The 19,123-nt window shown below is 42.8% G+C and overlaps 2 protein-coding genes across 2 annotated transcripts in view; both read left to right on the forward strand.

Moving 5' to 3' along the window:
• LOC143416820 (protein NLRC3-like) overlaps nt 1-18,210 on the forward strand; it is a 78,086-nt gene extending 59,876 nt beyond the window's left edge. The window contains exons 3-4 of the mRNA XM_076882462.1: nt 15,010-15,183; nt 15,859-18,210. Of these exons, the coding sequence (XP_076738577.1) occupies nt 15,010-15,183; nt 15,859-15,871 (187 nt within the window). The 3' untranslated portion in view covers nt 15,872-18,210. The remainder of the gene's footprint in view (nt 1-15,009; nt 15,184-15,858) is intronic.
• On the forward strand, nt 6,673-12,658 carry LOC143414113 (protein NLRC3-like). The gene is made up of 4 exons (XM_076877787.1): nt 6,673-7,408; nt 7,525-9,034; nt 10,545-10,718; nt 12,463-12,658. The coding sequence occupies exons 2-4, from the start codon at nt 7,725-7,727 to the stop codon at nt 12,656-12,658; spliced, it is 1,680 nt and encodes a 559-aa protein (XP_076733902.1). The 5' UTR covers nt 6,673-7,408; nt 7,525-7,724.
• Nucleotides 18,211-19,123: the final 913 nt, after the last annotated feature.

The following is a 19,123-nucleotide window of genomic DNA, read 5'->3' on the forward strand; positions in this document are numbered from 1 at the left end:
GCAATGAGCTCCGCCCTGGCGAGACACAGCTAGCGTGAGAGAGGTAGATGTAAACAAGAAACATATGTAGCCAACCTGAGTCAGCCGGGCAGACACGGGGACCATGACAGTTTGTGTCTCACCAAATACCGTTTTAATATTTTTTAGCCGAGAATGTAGCGGTTTAATCTTCAGATGTCTGGTCGGTTTGTCAAGATACAGCTTTTTTGCAAAAGTGCTTCGATGATTTCGGAGATGTCTGCCCAGCCCAGTCTCACGGCAAAGCGTGGGACAGACCCGCTCGCCTCGCAAGCAATCGAGCTGCTATTACCACCGACAAAGCGCAGGCCGGTACACAGCTGTAATAACCCCCGCTGCACACTGACTTCATTTACAGAGGTTATATTTATCGTGTTTTTATTTCCTGATGTTCGTATGTGTCATACGTGTTCCAGTCACCAATTCTGAATTATAACTAACATTAAAAACATGTTTAAGGAGGAGAGAGAGCAAAAAGATTCGATTAACATCTGATGTTTGGGTTTTTGTTCAATAATCAGCGTGACCTGATAAACGCATAAAAGAAATAACGTTGGTGTTTCCGTCATGTAGTAACTGTTAGGTTTAACTGTACAAAGGTGGTTCGACACTATGAAACACACACAGACTTCATGATGTTCGCCTCATTTTTTTATTGTGAATATTAATCATGAGGGTAAACGGCCCTGTACACCACGGAGCGAGGTCAGCATGTCCACCATATCTTCAGCTCTCTGAGTTAACCCATCAAACTAATCTAACGCTCATCTACGAATAATTCACGGCTCATATCAATATTATTTTACAGAAAATCATCCTTATTACTGCCAACTATTCCAGATACCATCAAATGTTAAAGGAAAATATGAGGATGAGTGTCTGTGAGCTGAGAAGGACGTGAAGCGAGCAGTTTATCCCAGAGCTGAAGCTGCTCTGTGTGCAGAGATGAGCTCAGATTCCTGCTGTGATTGATCAACAGTCACAGAAATGTAGACTTGTAGTTATTACTGCAGTATGGTCACAGCAGATACTGATAAACATGTATTATGAGGATGGATGATCAAGTTTCTCACTCTCTCCTTTAAATCTCAGTTTTTTCTTCTTCACAGTTTATCTGTTAATTTATTAATGAATAACACTGAAAGAGTTTCTGTTATATTTCCCCTTGAACATCAGCTTATTAGGGCGGCATTAGGAAATAGCCCCCCTCCAAAGAATGAATAAATGAATGATGATAATAATAAAATGATTAAAAAGCAGAGCTCAGAGTGGTAGAATGGTCAAACATGGATCCACGGGTGGTTCAACTGCATTTGGTGACGTGACTAAAGCAAATCTTTCAAATAATCCCACCATCAACGGGATGTTGTCTCCTTTACTACGGTTACTTTACTTGGTCACCGTGTGAATTTCTTTGAAATGAACCAAATTCTTTTATTTGTTGGTTGTTGCATATTTAACCTCTACAGTCAGGAAAGGAGGAGATGAGGCCTCAACAATGTTGGGTTGTAGCTGTGCTTCAGGTTAGAGTGAGTGTCCATGGAATAAATGTAAGTCAGTGAACTGGAAACATGACTGTGTTCAAACTTTGTTTTCCTTTTTATAATGAGTCTAATCAAAGGTGGACAGAAGTATCTCCACTGTGACTTTTCTGTGTCACCATCAGAGCTTCTGCACAGTGTTTCTGGGGCAGATAACATTGCAGCATTATGGAGACATTATGGAGACAAAAAGAAAAGCGTCTGGACTTCTTTAAGTTAAACTTAAAGAAGTCCAGACGCTTTTCTTGGACTGTTGGTTTCAGTGTTTAGTCTCATTCACACACTCCCTCAGACTCTTCACACACACTGATTTGCTGACATAAACACACTCCTGTGTGCTCTCTTGGCTTCACACACACACTGAGGACCATCTACAGACTGTGAGCTCCGTCTTCTTTGTCTTTGGAGCCGAACTCTGACAAAGTTAGGAACAAAACTTTCTCCAGCGTGTGAACTTTCCTCCTAGACTCAGTCTGAGCAGTCAGACCACATATTTCTAAAGCAGCACATGAAGGTGTGGCTCACACACACACAGGTGAAGGAAACAGCTGCAGTATTAAAAACTGCTTCACTGTCTACAAATATATGAACTGAATGTTTCTTTCAGGCTGTAAAAACCTTGTTTATCCTCCATTACAGTCCTGCATTCAGAGCATTACTTCTGTTATATTAGTACATGTATTTTATTCTGATGAACACATGAAACTCTGAGCTGGATTGAATCCATTGAATCAGAGTCCAGGACTCAGACTAAACACACTGAATGTGTCCTGAGCTCGGCCGCTGTTCCACAGTAACTGCTGTCAGAGTCACTGTTACTGAGTTAGCTTAGCTAGCAGAGCAGCTAGCAGTTAGAGTATGAACTCTGTAAGCAGTCAGCTCGGTCCTGGACATGGTTACTGACATAAAGCTGCTCTCTGCAGCCATGTTTGACCTGCTGCTTTGTAGGACTACAGTAATGGAGGATTTGGAGGCTGAACTGGGCTCTGTGACACTTTTTGTAGTGAACTGATGAAAGCTGCGTCTCAGATGGATGTTAGTCCAACACATCAGACACGACCTCTGCAGCTCTCAGTTGATGTGCACATGAATGATTTGTGTTTCCTCTGCAGGTGAAGGTAGAAAGTGTGTGTGAGCTGATGTGAACTGAGCAGCATGGATCAGTGTGAGGACAGAGAGGAGGGAGTCCCTCCCTCTAAAAGCACTCTGTGTGGGGAACATGAGAGCCAGACCAAAGCTCAGAGGTGAGATGACCATCTCTAACTGTCCATGACTCTTCTCCATGTCACAGCTCAGCACTCACATCACTGCTCCATCATTATTCACACTCATACCTCTGTGTGTGTTGTTTTAAAGCCCAGAGCTGTGGGGCGTACCAGGCTCAGCTGGACATAACCCTGAAACTAATCCAGAGCCTGGACCTGAACCCAGCTGTGTTTCCTTAAAGAGCAACGAGTCGAAGGATGTTGTTGTAAACTTTAACAAAAGACTGTTATGTGACAAAGAGTAAGTACATTATTTTTATGAGATTGTTCATCATGTCTTTAATTTAATGTTTCCAGTTTTTCTTCCTGTCTCATGAAGCTGTGACATTTATTCTTTTTCTTTTAGGATCAATAAGAGGCCAGAATCTCCTGGACCTGAACCCAGCTGTGTTTCCTTAAAGAGCAACGAGTCGAAGGATGCTGGTGTTCACTTTAAAGGCTGTTCTTCTGCTGCTGAGAGGTAATGTGTGTCTAGATGTTGTTCCTGACTCTGTATTTCTGAATAAATCCTCATGTTTAATATCAGCTCAGCTCTTTTTCACACATTTCTATGTTGGTGTGTGAAGCGGTGTGTGTTGGAGTGTTTCCACAAACACAGCAGTCAGAGTGGAAAGAGTGGATGTTGTAGGAGGTGTTTGTGTAGTGAAGAGGCTGAGTGTCTGTAGGACTCCAGCTGCTCCAGCAGGTGTCTCCTTTGTGCTTTGCTTCAAACACAGTGTAGGGAGGAGCTTCCACTCAGGTGTTTCAGGTGTTGCTGGATGGAGGAGGACAAATAGTTTTTCCCTTCAGTGACACTTCAGCAGCTCAATGTTCTGGGAGATGTTTGTCTTTATGAAGGTTTATGGATTCTTGTTCTTACTTTGGTTAAACTGAGCAACACATTTTCCATCTAACATTTAAAGTAAATTTCCAGGTGAATAAAAGATCTGCAGCTGCAGCCTCTGTGATGTTTCACAGTCTGAAAGTAACAAATTCAACCAGAGTTCAAACAAAGGCTTAATATACGTGTGTGTTTGATATAATGCCAACAAGTACAAACAGGTGTTCTTACAGGTCTTAATCACAGAGGTCTGATAAGTCTGGTGACTTTCACACTCAGCAATTTTGCTGCCTTTTATTTTATATTGGCCTTTTTAAAGCCCTTCAAAGTCTCCCACATTCATACAGAGCTTTTAACACCAAACTCCTTTACAGTCCTTCTCCTCTCACACACGATCACACGACTGATTTGTCTGCAGCAGCTGTGTTACTGCTAGTATTTTATTATGTGTGTAATCTCCTCATATTGTTCCTGTGGTTTAGTTTGATGTCCTTCTGCAAACTCAGCTGCTCTGTTGCTGATACACGTCTCCATGAATATGATTGATCAGATGCTGCCAACACCATGTGTTTCATGTGAGCGCTCAGCTGAAACCCTGGGTTGACTTATCGACTTAATAACAAGCTTCACGTGACTGTGAATGCTAAAGTGAATCCAGATAAAGGAAAGAGACCCTGCTAATGTTGGACTCACTTCTTAGTGTAGATCCCAGGAGGAAGTTCAACATAGCCATTCTTTGTGCTAGCTCGACCAAACCTGAGACCACAGTGCAGGATAATGATCATCATCTGTCTCTGTCAAGGACATTTAAAATCCACAAATAACAAACATAATTATATTTGATCATTAAAAATATGTTTTCACTTAAAAAAGCATGAGCACACTGGTGGATTACAGAAACATGAAAACTGGTTAACAGTAAAGTTAATTTAGGTGTAAACAAAGTGTCAAACATACTTAAGTAGAAGGACTGATGTTTGTGTTAAAATACCCTCTTAAAGCTGAAATACTGATTCAACTTCTTTCTCCAAAAGTTGATTCAGTTCATCTGGACGTAGCGTTTTGTGGGAGAAACATTTCGTCTCTCATCCAGGTGACTCCTTCAGTCTCAGCTGACTGCAGGATTCAATCTTATAAACAGGACATTTGCATGATGACTGAAACCAGCCCACTGAAGGAACAATGGGCTGTGAGGTCAGTTCCTTAATCTTAATTATGCAATTCTCATGACCATTGATCAACAACCACTGATCAATGGTCATGAGTACCAGTCACAGAGAGTTGGGGAACGGCTGCAATCACAGCATGTAAGATGGTGACAGATGTACCCTTAGGCCCCCTCCTCAATTCAGAGATGGTCTTTCCCTTTTCACGTAAATGGCCTCCTTGACTCCGCCTTCAAACCAGCGTTCCTCCCTGTCCGGGATGTTACATCCTCATCATTGAAAGAGTGTCCACTGGCCTGTAGGTGTAAATAGACTGCAGAGTCCTGGCCTGACGAGGTGGCTCTTCTGTGTTGTAGCCAGAGGTTGTTTGGTTTCCCCGATATGTAAATCCTGGCAATCCTCCTGCACTTAACAGCGTACACTATGTTACTCTGTTTGTGTCGGGGGACCCGATCCTTGGGGTGGACCAGTTTTTGGCGCAGCGTGTTTTGGGGTTTAAAAGCCACAGAGACCCGGTGTTTAGAAAAAATGCGACTCAGCTGCTCCGACACTCCTGACACATATGGGATAGCTACAGGTTTTCTCTTAGGCAGCGGTTGTCCTTCTCTCCTGGATCGACTGGAACTTTCTTTAGGAGCCTTTCCAGCTTTGACAAAAGTCCAGCTGGGACACATTTACGCTACGTCCAGATGAAGAGAATCAACTTTTGGAGATTTACTTTCCTGGATGATTGAGAATGCATCAAGACGTTCCTCCTAAAGTGTTATTCAGAAAAATGACAAAAACAGTTTTAAAAATAAGGATTAAAATATTAAAAACTATGTTTTTGAGTTTCCTGATGTAGCACAAAAATATATGAACATAACTGTATATAGGACAGATATTTCACGGTTCTTTTAGGCAGCACCAAAAAACAAAAAGACTATTTTAAGCTGTCTGAGGTAGTGAGTCAACATGTCACACTGGGTCAAAGGTCAGGGAGTAAAAGTGTGTTTTAAAGGAGGTTTAAAAGCAGCGAGTGAAGGAGCCTGTCGAGGTAAATCGTTCCATAACTGATCAAATTCAGTTGGTGGACCTCTGTGTGAAATCAAGCATCTGGTTCACAGAGAGGATAACCCTCACATGGGCTGTACAACATTATATAGGGAGACAAAAACAGAGATTATCGTAGCCATCGCTCTCTCGCATGGACGTGGCAGTCTTGCTGTCTGCTGCGAATCCTCACCGTTCCTCCGTGACCTCGTCTGGTATCTGCTCCCTCCTCTGTAAGAGACAGTAAAGGAAAACATGTCTCTGCCTAGTCTTGAAAATCTAATCTTATCATCCATTGTTCTTCTAGGGCCTCTTCTTCTTGTGGCCTCAGCTAACTGCTAATATTTAAATGGCTAACATTAACATGTGTGCCAGCCAGGTTCACATTTATGATGAACTATGATTAATTAACTGATGTTGAAACTGAAGCTTTACTGACCTCTGAAATTCCTCCTAAAGTGTTATTCAGTGTTGTGACAGTCAGCTGCTTCAGCTGCTGCTGGGATGGGCTGTGGCAAAGAGAACAGAGAAAATCCAAATCAGAGTTTTTCTCTGAATTAAAAGGAAACAACAATATATTCTACATGGTGAAACTGATGGTTTCTGGTGTTTGGGTCTGTTTTTCTGTATTTATGCAGATAAAGTGTAAACTCAGATGAATTATACCATCAAATGTTAAAGGAAAATATCAGGATGAGTGTCTGTGAGCTGAGAAGGACGTGAAGCGAGCAGTTTATCCCAGAGCTGAAGCTGCTCTGTGTGCAGAGATGAGCTCAGATTCCTGCTGTGATTGATCAACAGTCACAGAAATGTAGACTTGTAGTTATTACTGCAGTATGGTCACAGCAGATACTGATAAACATGTATTATGAGGATGGATGATCAAGTTTCTCACTCTCTCCTTTAAATCTCAGTTTTTTTCTTCTTCACAGTTTATCTGTTAATTTATTAATGAATAACACTGAAAGAGTTTCTGTTATATTTCCCCTTGAACATCAGCTTATTAGGGCGGCATTAGGAAATAGCCCCCCTCCAAAGAATGAATAAATGAATGATGATAATAATAAAATGATTAAAAAGCAGAGCTCAGAGTGGTAGAATGGTCAAACATGGATCCACGGGTGGTTCAACTGCATTTGGTGACGTGACTAAAGCAAATCTTTCAAATAATCCCACCATCAACGGGATGTTGTCTCCTTTACTACGGTTACTTTACTTGGTCACCGTGTGAATTTCTTGGAAATGAACCAAATTCTTTTATTTGTTGGTTGTTGCATATTTAACCTCTACAGTCAGGAAAGGAGGAGATGAGGCCTCAACAATGTTGGGTTGTAGCTGTGGTTCAGGTTAGAGTGAGTGTCCATGGAATAAATGTAAGTCAGTGAACTGGAAACATGACTGTGTTCAAACTTTGTTTTCCTTTTTATAATGAGTCTAATCAAAGGTGGACAGAAGTATCTCCACTGTGACTTTTCTGTGTCACCATCAGAGCTTCTGCACAGTGTGGAGAAAGATCCAGAAGCAGAGCTGGACTGCAGACAGCCAGTCAGAGCAGCTGTGTACAAAGTAAGACTGAACATCTGTCTGCTGATGGACTCATTTCTGAAAACTGGACTTTTTGTGTTGTTCAGACATTGAAGAGTTTTCTTTCTCTTTAGTCTCATTGTTTTTCTTTCTTTCAGCAGATGTTGGTCTGCAGGAGGTTTTAGATGAACATAAGATCAGTCTGAGGAGGAGATGTGAACGTGTGACTGAAGGAAGTGATGAAACAGGAAGTAGAACCCTCCTCAACACCATCTACACTGAGCTCTACATCACAGAGGGACAGAGTGAAGAGGTTCATACCCAACATGAGGTGAGGCAGCTGGAGACAGCTTCCAAGATGGACGCCCTCCATGACGCTCCAATCAGGTGCCAGGACATCTTTAAAGCCTTACCTGACCAACAGAGACCCGTCAGAGTGGTTCTGACCAACGGCGTGGCTGGTGTTGGAAAAACCTTCTCAGTGCAGAAGTTCACTCTGGACTGGGCAGAGGGCTTGGAGAACCAACATGTCAGTGTGGTGGTTCTGCTTTCATTCAGGGAGCTGAACCTGATCAGAGATGAGCAGTACAGTCTTCTGGAGCTGCTCCATGTTTTCCATCCAACATTACAGAAGGTCACAGCAGAGAAGCTGGCTGTCTCTCAGCTTTTGTTCATCTTTGACGGCCTGGATGAAAGCAGACTTTCATTGGATTTCACCAACAGGAAGCTGCTGTCTGATGTCACACAGAAGTCATCAGTCAGCCAGCTGCTGACAAACCTCATCCAGGGGAATCTGCTTCCCTCGGCTCTCGTCTGGATAACTTCCCGACCCGCAGCAGCCAATCAGATCCCTCCTACATGTGTTGACAGGCTAACAGAAGTACGAGGCTTCACTGACGCCCAGAAGGAGGAGTACTTCAGGAGGAGATTCAGTGATGAAGAGCTGTCCAGCAGAATCATCTCCCACATGAAGACATCCAGGAGCCTCCACATCATGTGTAGTATCCCAGTCTTCTGCTGGATCACTGCTACAGTTCTGGAGCACATGTTGACTACAGAGCAGAGAGGAGAGCTGCCCAAGACCCTGACTGACATGTACTCACACTTCCTGCTGGTTCAGACAAAGAGGAAGAAGAACAAGTACCATGAGGGACGTGAGACGAGTCCACAGGAGCTGACGGAGGCTGACAGGGAAGTTCTTCTGAAGCTGGGGAGGCTGGCGTTTGAACATCTGGAGAAAGGAAACATCATGTTCTACCAAGAAGACCTGGAGCAGTGTGGTCTGGATGTGACAGAGGCCTCGGTGTACTCAGGAGTTTGTACAGAGATCTTCAAAAGAGAGTGTGTGATCTTCCAGAAACCAGTCTACTGCTTTGTTCATCTGAGCATTCAGGAGTTTCTGGCTGCTGTCTACAAGTTCCACTGTCACACCAACAGGAAGACAAAGGTGCTGAAGAACTTTTTGGGAAAAAAATACAACGAGTCCTCTCTGGATGATTTCCTGAACAGAGCCATGGAGAAATCCCTCCAGAGTAAAAACTCAGCTCTGGCCTTCATGCTGCAGATGTCAGAGGAGGTTCTGGATGAGTTGGACCTGCAGAAGTACAACACATCAGAGCAGGGACGACAGAGACTGATTCCAGCTGTGAGGACCTGCAGAAAGGCTGGGTGAGTCCAGATGTGATCATTAACATCATTGATCAGTGTAGGTTAGTAGTTTAATGTTGAAAATAAAATCAGATTGTAACCACAAAGTGTTTGTGTCCGTACGCTGCAACCTTCCACACCATTCCTTTATTGTACAGACTCAGCAGCAGCTCCATGGATCCCAAATCCAAGAGTGGAGAACAGATTTGAAGTGTGTCACATCCATGCAGTCACAGCTGTTTCCACCATGTTTCCACTGATATTAATCCTGTTCAATGACACGTTTCATATCAGTGAATATGTTCTTTAGGACGTCCACTGACATGTTTAAGTGTCCTGCTGGAAATCACTCAAATCATCCATGAAATCCATGAAAAATCCTTTTAGTGTTTCTAACTTCACCCTCTGTCCTCTCTCTCTCTCCATCCTCCTCACTGCTTCTTTCACTGATAATCACACAAACATCGTATTCAGCTACAAAATAACACAATAATATCATCTGATGATCATTATTATAAGAGCAGGATCCATATTTGATATCAGAGTAATACACTGCTTGGTTATGTGCAGTCATCATCAGTGACTGTGGGTCAAACAGAAGCTCTCTGATTGGTTGCTGACCTTGGTCACCTGTCCACTCTCACCTGTTTGTGTTTGCTCTCTCTTTGCTGTCTCCATCCTCTCTCTCCTTTCTCTCCCTCTCTGTCTTTGTACGTCACTCAGGTCCAATGGAAACAGTGACATTTACAAACCAATCAAAGACAAACTGATCCATGTCAGGTTATAACAATATTCAAAGTGAATACAGGCTGCTGCTGGACACAGACAGGTAACATCATTTTGACTTGCTGTCACCTGGATCTGGACTCATAAACACTGAAGCCCTGAACAGGAATACAAATCATTTTCTGCCAACTAGCGACACACCAGCAGATAATGGCTCAGAAAGCTCAAATGAGCCAATCATTTCTGTGTTTAGTTCCCTTGAAATCAGATCTGATATCAGCAGCTCTGAGTTCATTCATCATTATTGTCCAGTGATGAGATTTCTGCTCCGTTTGGTAACAGTCAGCAGGTTTTTCCTGCGTGTGGACGTGAACAGTCGTACCTGACAGCAGGTAGCAAACAGAGATCATCTTTCCAGCTGGAACTCTTCACTGAGCTGAACTCATTCAAAATGTTCTGGAGTCAAAACAGGAAACAGTCCAAATGTGTGTCTTCACTCTGACTCTGGATCAGATCTCAGTGACAGACTGTGGACATTATGGAAGCCTAAATGTGACACCATCTTCCTCCTTCATCTGCAGATTAAAGCCAAACAAAGATTCTCATTAAAAGTCTGCAGGTCTGAGAGAGACTCAATCGTTGTGTCATGTCAAACACAGTAAGAGGAGCTGAAGCACAGATGTGAAGAGCAGATTCATCAGATTATGACCTCACTCTGTTTTGTCTTCATATACATTCAGTCTGTGTTTATAATGCAGATTTTCTGCTTTTATAATAACACATTTTATATTTTCTATCATCACAGACTGACTCAGTGTGGACTCTCAGAGTCTCACTGTGAAGTTGTGGCCTCAGCTCTGAAGTCCAACCCCTCCCATCTGACAGAGCTGGACATGACTTGGAACAACCTGCAGGATTCAGGTGTGAAGCTTCTGTGTGCTGGACTGGAGAGTCCAAACTGTCGACTGCAGACTCTGAGGTGAGTTCACTGACTGCGGCTGTTGTTGTTTTTCTATATTTCAGGTCTTTGATTGATGTTTGAAACTTTCTTCAGTTCCTAAATGTTCAGGATGTGTCTGAAGACAAATGTGAAGAAGTTTGAGTGCTTTCAGAAATGTTGTCTTTCCAAACGACTGAACAACAGTTTTTCCTTTTGGCTCCAAACAGAAGTGACAGACTTGAGCAGGGTTCATTTAAAGGCTGACAGAAGTGGAGTGGTGACGGGGAGATGTTTGACAGGACAGTGTTTCAGCCTCCACAGGTTCATGTTGTTCTCCATCAGTCAGTGAAGATGAAGTCAGTGCTGATGAGGCTGTAGAGTGTGTGAGGGATGTGAATGAGGATGATGAAGATCTGATGATAGCAGATAAAAACAGGCTGCAGAGACTTTGAGCCATACAGGGCACACAGTGTGTGTACAGAGCAGCTGAAATCATTATGGAGGCCTCACTGGGATATGGAAGCATCACAGTACAGCTTCAGTGAAGCATTAAAGTCTCTGATATGAGATGAGAAATGAAGCAGCCAGAGCTTTTTCATGAGTGGAAATCCACTGTGACTGTGAGCTGCTGCTACAGCCTCCAGATTAGCCAGCAGCTCATCCTGCTCAACATTTCCTCACCAACTTTAATGGAAGTGTGATGTTTTCAGCTGGAGTGATGGTCAGGGTGGCCTCCCTCTCCTCTTCTTCTCCTCTTCCTCTTTCATTTGTAAAGCCACTTCTGCTGCTTTCATTCATTTGGAAGTCCTGTAGCTGAGTTTGGGAGAGACTAACAGCCTCGGCAGCAGAAGGGAGAAAGGCTGTAACACCACCACTTTACTCTGTTCTACCTGTCACATCATTTTATCAGGAAACAAATATGCTCATGTTTTTCCTATGTTTGTCTTGAAGATGTAAGAAGATCACATGGTGCTTTTTATTATTGTGTTGGTTTGTTTGCTGTCTCTTGGATGGAGCCCAGCTGTGCGTGGCCCCTGGGCCTGTGGTCAGAGTGTGTGCTGGATAATCCGGCCCAGGATGAGGCCAAACTGACATGGGATGAAATGTCTGTCACATAATTGAGCTTAGTGTAGTTTCATTTCTGCACAATTTAAAAACAACCAAAACTTTGTTCTGTCTTTTCTATGTTATACTGTAGACTTTCTTTGATACTGTGTCCAAAAGGAGCAGCTTTTACTTTGAAGGGGAGGCGTCTCTGTTTCCTCTTCAGGTTGGATGATGGAAGCAAATGAGTGTGTGATGGTCTTTCAGTGTTGCACTTTGTAGACGCTCCCTGAGCACTGGTCTCACAGCCAGCTGCACATAGAGACCAGTGTTGTTAGTCCAGGTCAGAAGATGACTTGTTGGAATGAAAATGAGCTTGTAGTTTGTCTGCTTTAATAATGTGACTGGAAAAAGGTGTTGGACTTCAAATATGTCCATTTCTTTCACACTTCACCTTTAAAAGTGAAGCCTTGTGGTTCCTGGAAGGAAAAACACGACTTTTTCAAGTCTTTGTCCTGTTTTTATGAGAAATGTACGACTTTAATGTGAAACATTCAGAGTTTTTTCTCTTGTTGTGTTTGTTTGAAGCTGCTTCCTGTTGGCTTCAGCTGTTTGGAGTTTCCATTTTCTAAACTTCTACATTCTGAACCTTCTTCAGCTCTGAACAGATGATGAAACACTGAATGATTTCAAGCTCACACTTTGTCTAATAAACTTACATCTTTCATTCTTTATACAGATTGAGGGGCTGTGGTTTGTCAGAGATCAGCTGTGATTATCTGGCAGCAGCACTGAAGTCCAACCCCTCCCATCTGAGACAGCTGGACCTGAGCCTGAACAACAAGCTGCAGCATTCAGGAGTGAAGCATCTGTGTGGTTTCCTGGAGAGTCCAGGATGTGGACTTGAAACTCTGAGGTCAGTCAGCATGTTTTAGTTGTGCTGAGATGAATATGATGTGAAAGTTGTGCTGACACTAAACTGCAGACATCAGGCTGATATTATACTGATCCACACTGAGGATCTTCATGGTAAAGTCTGTTTTCTTCTTCTCTGGTTTAGTCCATTGACTGCAGCAGAACAATGTTCACATTTCAAACCTTCAAAGAAGAAGAAAAATCCTCCACTGGATAATTCACTGTGAAACTCTCCAACTCTTCATTCCACCTTAAAGTCTGTCTGACACTGAAATCCAAAGCAAAATGTGCGTTTGCTTTACAGACAGCAGTCCAACACAAACATACACACATCATCCAAAACACAGTCCAACATCCAAATCTCCTCCACTGCCAGCATGAATGATGGGAAAGAGAAGGAGGAACACTCTGACATTCAGGGTTAGAATGAGTTTCATGAAGCAGACTGTGAAGATCAAAGCTGCATTAGAAAGCTTACATGAATGAATGAGTGGACAGAAGTGGACAGAGATCATCTGAAGCACTTCAAAGGCTTTAAATCAGCACATTTCTCTTTATTCTTTATCAACTCTGTTAGTTTCTCTCAGTTTTCTGTGGAATGAAGCTAACAGCAGGCTAATAAGATGCTGACCAATAGGTTTCTATTAAAGGTTGTAATTTGTATATGAAAAAGTGCTTTGGCTCAGCAGGGATCAGCTTACAGGTAGAATACAGCTGCTGGATGGGATTAGCATGTCATAGCTATCTACCAAACTGCTAACTGGGGGATTTCAGGCCATCTATGGATCATTTTTGCTAACTGTTTATTCAGCTTAGGCTCACAGGGCTGCAGCCTGTGCCCTAGCTGTCATAGGGCAAGAGGCGTGGTCCACCTGCACAGGTGAGCAGTCCATCACAGGGCCAACAGAGAGAGACAGAGAAGCACTCTCTCACATCCACACCTACAGCCAATTTAGAAGCACCAATGAACCTAAGCAGCATTTCATTGGACTGTGGGAGAACATCCAACCTCCACAGAAAGGCCAACAAGCTTCAACCTACAACCTTCTTGCTTTAAGGCACTAGTGCGAACCACTTTTCCCCATTTCAGCCCAAATCCTGCATCTTCCTGTTTCTGACTCCAGGCCAGCTCCACTAACACTTTCTCATCAGACACTGCCACCTAGTGGAGGAAGTCTTAGTTCCATTTGAAGCTTCAGATTACAGTTAGTTCCTTTACAAAGAGGTGGAGGTGGTGGGGCCACAGCACCATCATCACTGAGTGCCATAGGACACTTAACCTTTGTTTCCATATGCTGGGAACTTCCTGTTGTTCCAAGGAGGACTGGAAAATGTGTGAAAATCTCCCAGTCAGTTCCTCACAGCACACTTCAATCATTTCCCTCCCACAGCATCAGGACCAGGGCTTTTTCTCTCTTTGGTCCCACTAAGAGATTTCCACACAAACACCTCATCAGTGGGACTCTCAGAGCTACCAGCCCTTTGCTACAATCACAAAGCTCTTCATTGAAATCAATGATATCAAAGCTGGAATCAAATGAGTCCAAGTCTTCTGCTGATTCAGCATCACATTCATCTTTGCTCCTTGTTCTGCATCCCCACCATGGACTTCATTCCTTTCCAAGCCAGCCTTGAGTGTCCTTTATTCAGCTCATCCTCTGCTTTACTTTTACACCTGATTTTAGCTGCTTTATCTCTCTTTCAACAAGTTTCTGTGCCTCAATCTTTTTCTTCTCTCCCTCATAACAAGACAGCTTCTTCTGCCTGAGAACATGTTGGAGTGATTTACTAATCCAGGGCTGCTTATTGGGGAAAATACTTCCTGTTTCCAAAGTAATCCCCATTTTTCCCAGAAAGAAATGTAAGTAGAAATCGATGATCTAAGTGAGAACATGAGCCTTTAAAAAGTCCCAGTGGGTGCAGTCAAAGCAGTCCCTCAGTCCCAGTATAGAGTCTTTGGTCCAGACTGGAACAACTGTGTGCCCAGTTTGAGCTCTCTTCAGTGCTGTGACCTGACAGACCCAGAGGGGCCATCACATCACATTTAGAAGCTCCCCTAATGGAGCCACAACACATGTCCAATACTTAGTCTGTCTTGTTGGACCAACTGGAAGAAATGATTCAAGGACTTAGTCACAGAACAGAGATTCAAATCTCCAAAATCCAACTGGCTGCATCAGGACATATAGTCTGAAACTCTGCACAGTTTCCTGTTTGAAGCTGCTTCCTGTTGGCTTCAGCTGTTTGGAGTTTCCATTTTCTAAACTTCTACATTCTGAACCTTCTTCAGCTCTGAACAGATGATGAAACACTGAATGATTTCAAGCTCACACTTTGTCTAATAAACTTACATCTTTCATTCTTTATACAGATTGATGAGCTGTGGTTTGTCAGAGATCAGCTGTGATTATCTGGCAGCAGCACTGAAGTCCAACCCCTCCCATCTGAGACAGCTGGACCTGTGGGGAAACAACCTGAAGGATCCAGATGTGAAGCAGCTGTCTGATCTTCAGCAGAGTCCAGACTACAGACTGGAGACTCTGAGGTCAGTAGAGTGATGGAGTGAGTGGGTGGTGCTGTCAGCAGTATTGTACTAAACACAGTCAGTATGAAACAAAGATCCAGTGTTTCCTGTAAAGCTGCAGCTTCTCAGTGAAGCTGTGAGAGGAGAATGGTGACAGGCTTCAGGATTGGACACAAACACTTCCTGTTTCTGACCTTTATGGTCACCATAGTAACGGCTGACACGCTCTGATCAAACACTGTCAACAGCCAATCAGCTCTCTGAACAAAGCAGCACGCAGACCAATGACTGCATTCGTTTCCAAGTTTAAAGCAGTGAAGAACACAGTCTGTAGGTGAGGAAGAATTTAGTGAGAGCAGATGTTTGGATGGAATTCCTCCAGTTAACAGCTGGAACCGTCCATCTGGATTGTTGGGCTTGTTGTTGGGGTTCCTACAGAGCTCAGAGTGGACACACCAAGGTTCTTCTAATGAATGAAAGTCCAAACTCAAACTAGGAGGGAAAAACATTTTCATCAACTTCAATAAAAATCCAAAGATTAGAAAAAGTGAAGCAACAATGAGTCCTAGTACAGTCCCAGCACTGAAGTCCCTGCTGCTCTTTATACTGGATGTGCTGCATCACTGACTGACAGCTGATGAAGAGTCTCTGGAAACACTCGTTTATCTCCTCTGCTCTTCCTTCTTCTCTCTGCAGGTGGAGCTGGTGATGGTAAACAGGACGGTGTGTGTGCTGAGAGAGGAGGAGCTGTGTCCTGATGATCCAGAGAGGTTGAAGCAGCAGCAGCTTGTGTGTAGAGACGCTCTGACTGGGCCATGTTACTGGGAGGTGGAGAGGAGAGCTTCATCCAGCAGTGACTGACAGAGGAATGAGAAGAAGTGCAGATGACTGTCAGTGCTGCAGAGTGAACTGCTCTGAGAACAGCTCCACTGTCAGACACAATGTAGAGTCCAGCATCATCCCTGTGTGTCCCTCTGGATCTGACAGAGGATCATCAGTGTATCTGGACTGCTCTGCTGCTGCTCTGTCCTTCTACAGTCTCTGCACAGTCTCTGTCTGACTCTGGCTTCAGACCCTCCTGGATCAAACTCACCTGAAAAGACTTTCAAACATCACTCAATAGATTTGAATACAGAATATATTTGATATATACTGTAGATGTACTGTAGAGTTGCAGTTTGTCACTTGTAAATACAGTCTGTGAGCAGCTGTGAGCTGAAAGATCTTTCTAGAAACACGAAATGTTTTCACTCTTCTGTTGCTTTTTCATATATTTCCACAACATTAATATTGATCCCACCTGTCTCACCTGTTTCATGCTTTTATACATAATAACAGGACACGTGTGATCTGAGCGCTGCTGTGGTTGCTGTGCTGCACGTCTTCATTTAGATAACAGAGACATCTAGTGGTTCAGAGGGAGAACTGCAGGAGGCGGAGCTGTGTTTTAGCGTGGAAAACTTTTTATCTTTTAGGCGCAGATACAAATATGACAAGTATCAGTGTGAGATACAAAAGGTCACATCAGTCAGCAGAGGGAACAGTGATCACACAGCAATGTAAGAATAGAAACATAACAGTGAATCTGGACATGTATACAGAGGGAAGCAAACAAACAGGATGTAACACTACATTAAAGCCACAAATGGGAAGAAAACAAAGCCAAAGGAAAATATATTTGATCTCAGGAATCCAAATCAGATGCTTTAGAGCAGGGGTCGGCAACCCTGGGCACGCGTGTCACAGCTGCCACGTGAAGGGTTAACTGATGGCACGACCACAGCTGGACTGGCCATCGGGCATACTGATGGTGATTTTTCGTTTTTAATGGGCCGATGATGTTTTTTTTATTTTTTTGTAACGGTATAAACAATGAAAGATGGCGGATTGGCCGGATGCTGGTCGATGTGTAAAAATAAGTCAGTTGTTTGGTGGTGGCTATGGCGGAGCTTCCACAGAGGCAGCAGGTGGATGAGGGAAAGGGGAGGCAGGAGGAGCAGAGACCCGAGGCGGCTGCCGGTCCGAGTGTCAGGTGAACTGAACTTCAGGTAAGAAGTTATGACCTGCAGTCTGTCTGGGTCAGATATAAACCAAGTTTAGGTGGAGTTTATTTTCCTTGTGCTGACTTTTTACAGTCAGTTATAATAACTCCCACTCAGAGGAGACCAGAGATCACATTAACATGTGTGTCTCTGTATTAAGAAACATGACATATTGGCCCAGTTTATTTTTCTTATCATTGTTGTGAGGAGACCATAAATAGCATTTGTATTTTATGTTGTACAGTTCATTTGCTGTTATGGATAAAAAGTCTTTCTTTGTTTCAAAATAGCTGATAAATATTCGCTGATAGCTGCAAACATCTGCGCACAAATATAATCCTATGAAGTGGTTCTATATAGTGTGTAATTTATTGCTAATGCAATCATATGGCACATTGACTTCTGAGGAAATGTTAGATGCACTCATCATCAGAAAGGTGTCCGACCTAAACCAGGGGGTTTAGAGTATCATAGAGTTTTTGTGGTTTGTTTTCTTTAAGTCATTTCACAGATTTTCTCTATAATTTCAATTCCTTGAATAAAACAACAAATTTAGGGGATGATTTTGTAATCCGACTTTATGTATGAAAGATTTGACTAAACATAAAACAATCTTCCAACTCAGTCGTCATTCTTATCTTGTGAAATCAAACCAAATGTTCTGTTGTCTCTGAATCAGGGATTGATGAAATCTTTGGTTGCATCCATTTATGAACATGTTCTCATTCATATTAAATCGTAGTCTAAGTCCTTTTTTAGAGGGATAAATGTCATTCATTGTCTTCAAATGTGTTTCTGTTGTTTTGGGGGGAAGTTTGAAGTCCATTGTTCAAAGTCTGTTAATGAAACTTTATGAAGTTTATGTAGGATGTTTTTCCTATTTTGTATTTGTTTGAATTATGATGTATTTCTGACTCTTGCTGCCATGATGCCAGGTCTCTCTTGAAAACAACATTTTTAATCTCAATTAAATTTTCACCTGGAGAAATAAAGATGATAATAATAATTTTGTCTTCAGGGAATCATTTCTCTGTAAAACAGCTTCTTCTGAAACTCTTGTTACATTTCTTGTTTATTGTTTGCTGGTTTTAGAAAAATGTCATCGTCTCTGTGTGAACTTAAACTCTACATGTGGTGTCAGCTATAAACGAGCTCTAGAGTCTAATAACGATGCTTTTATTATTGTCTGGTATCCAACCTAACCCTGGGCCTCTGGCTGAATGTGAAACACCAGCAGATGTTAAAAACTGTCTGGGTTACACGTGCATCACGTCGTGTGCTTCCTGACATGGATATGATTGGAATCTGGGCTGTTCAAGCGGTGCTGGTATCGTTGTTGTTTCTGAGACTTTCCAAATCTTTACTGGATAAAAACGTAGCAACTGATGGATTTAACATTTAGCTCTCAGACTGTCCCAGAAAAGGCGGAGGTCTGGAAGTTTATGTGAAGCTCTGTCTTGCTGCTCAAGTCTTGTTCTCTCCATCTGCACCTCAGCCATTTGAAATCTTGGCCTTAACTATTGATCTGTTTGGAAATCAGACTGTTGTTGGCTGCTATCAGCCTCCACCTGCTTCCCCCAGCACATCACCGTCTCTGGTTCAACTTTTATCTGAGCTGCATTTTAATGACGTCTTTCAGATGGATGATTTTCATTGGGACTGGCTTTCTTCTGTGTCTGATGATTTTAAGGCACGCTGCTTGTTTTTAAAACTGACTCAAATTATTTAAAGCCTCACACGCCTTGATCCTAAACACCCAGATAAATCTGCTCTTATTGACCTTTTTTAACTAATATGCTGCGTAAGTTTTCCACGTCTGCAGTTTTTGCCAACGACCTGACTGATCACTGCGTAGTTGGTGCTGTGAGAAACACTAAAATCTCACGCTCCGAGCCCGCATCAGTTTGAACTGGGGTCGT

This window comes from Maylandia zebra, linkage group LG3 (assembly GCF_041146795.1).
Source record: "Maylandia zebra isolate NMK-2024a linkage group LG3, Mzebra_GT3a, whole genome shotgun sequence".
Classification (NCBI taxonomy): domain Eukaryota; kingdom Metazoa; phylum Chordata; class Actinopteri; order Cichliformes; family Cichlidae; genus Maylandia; species Maylandia zebra.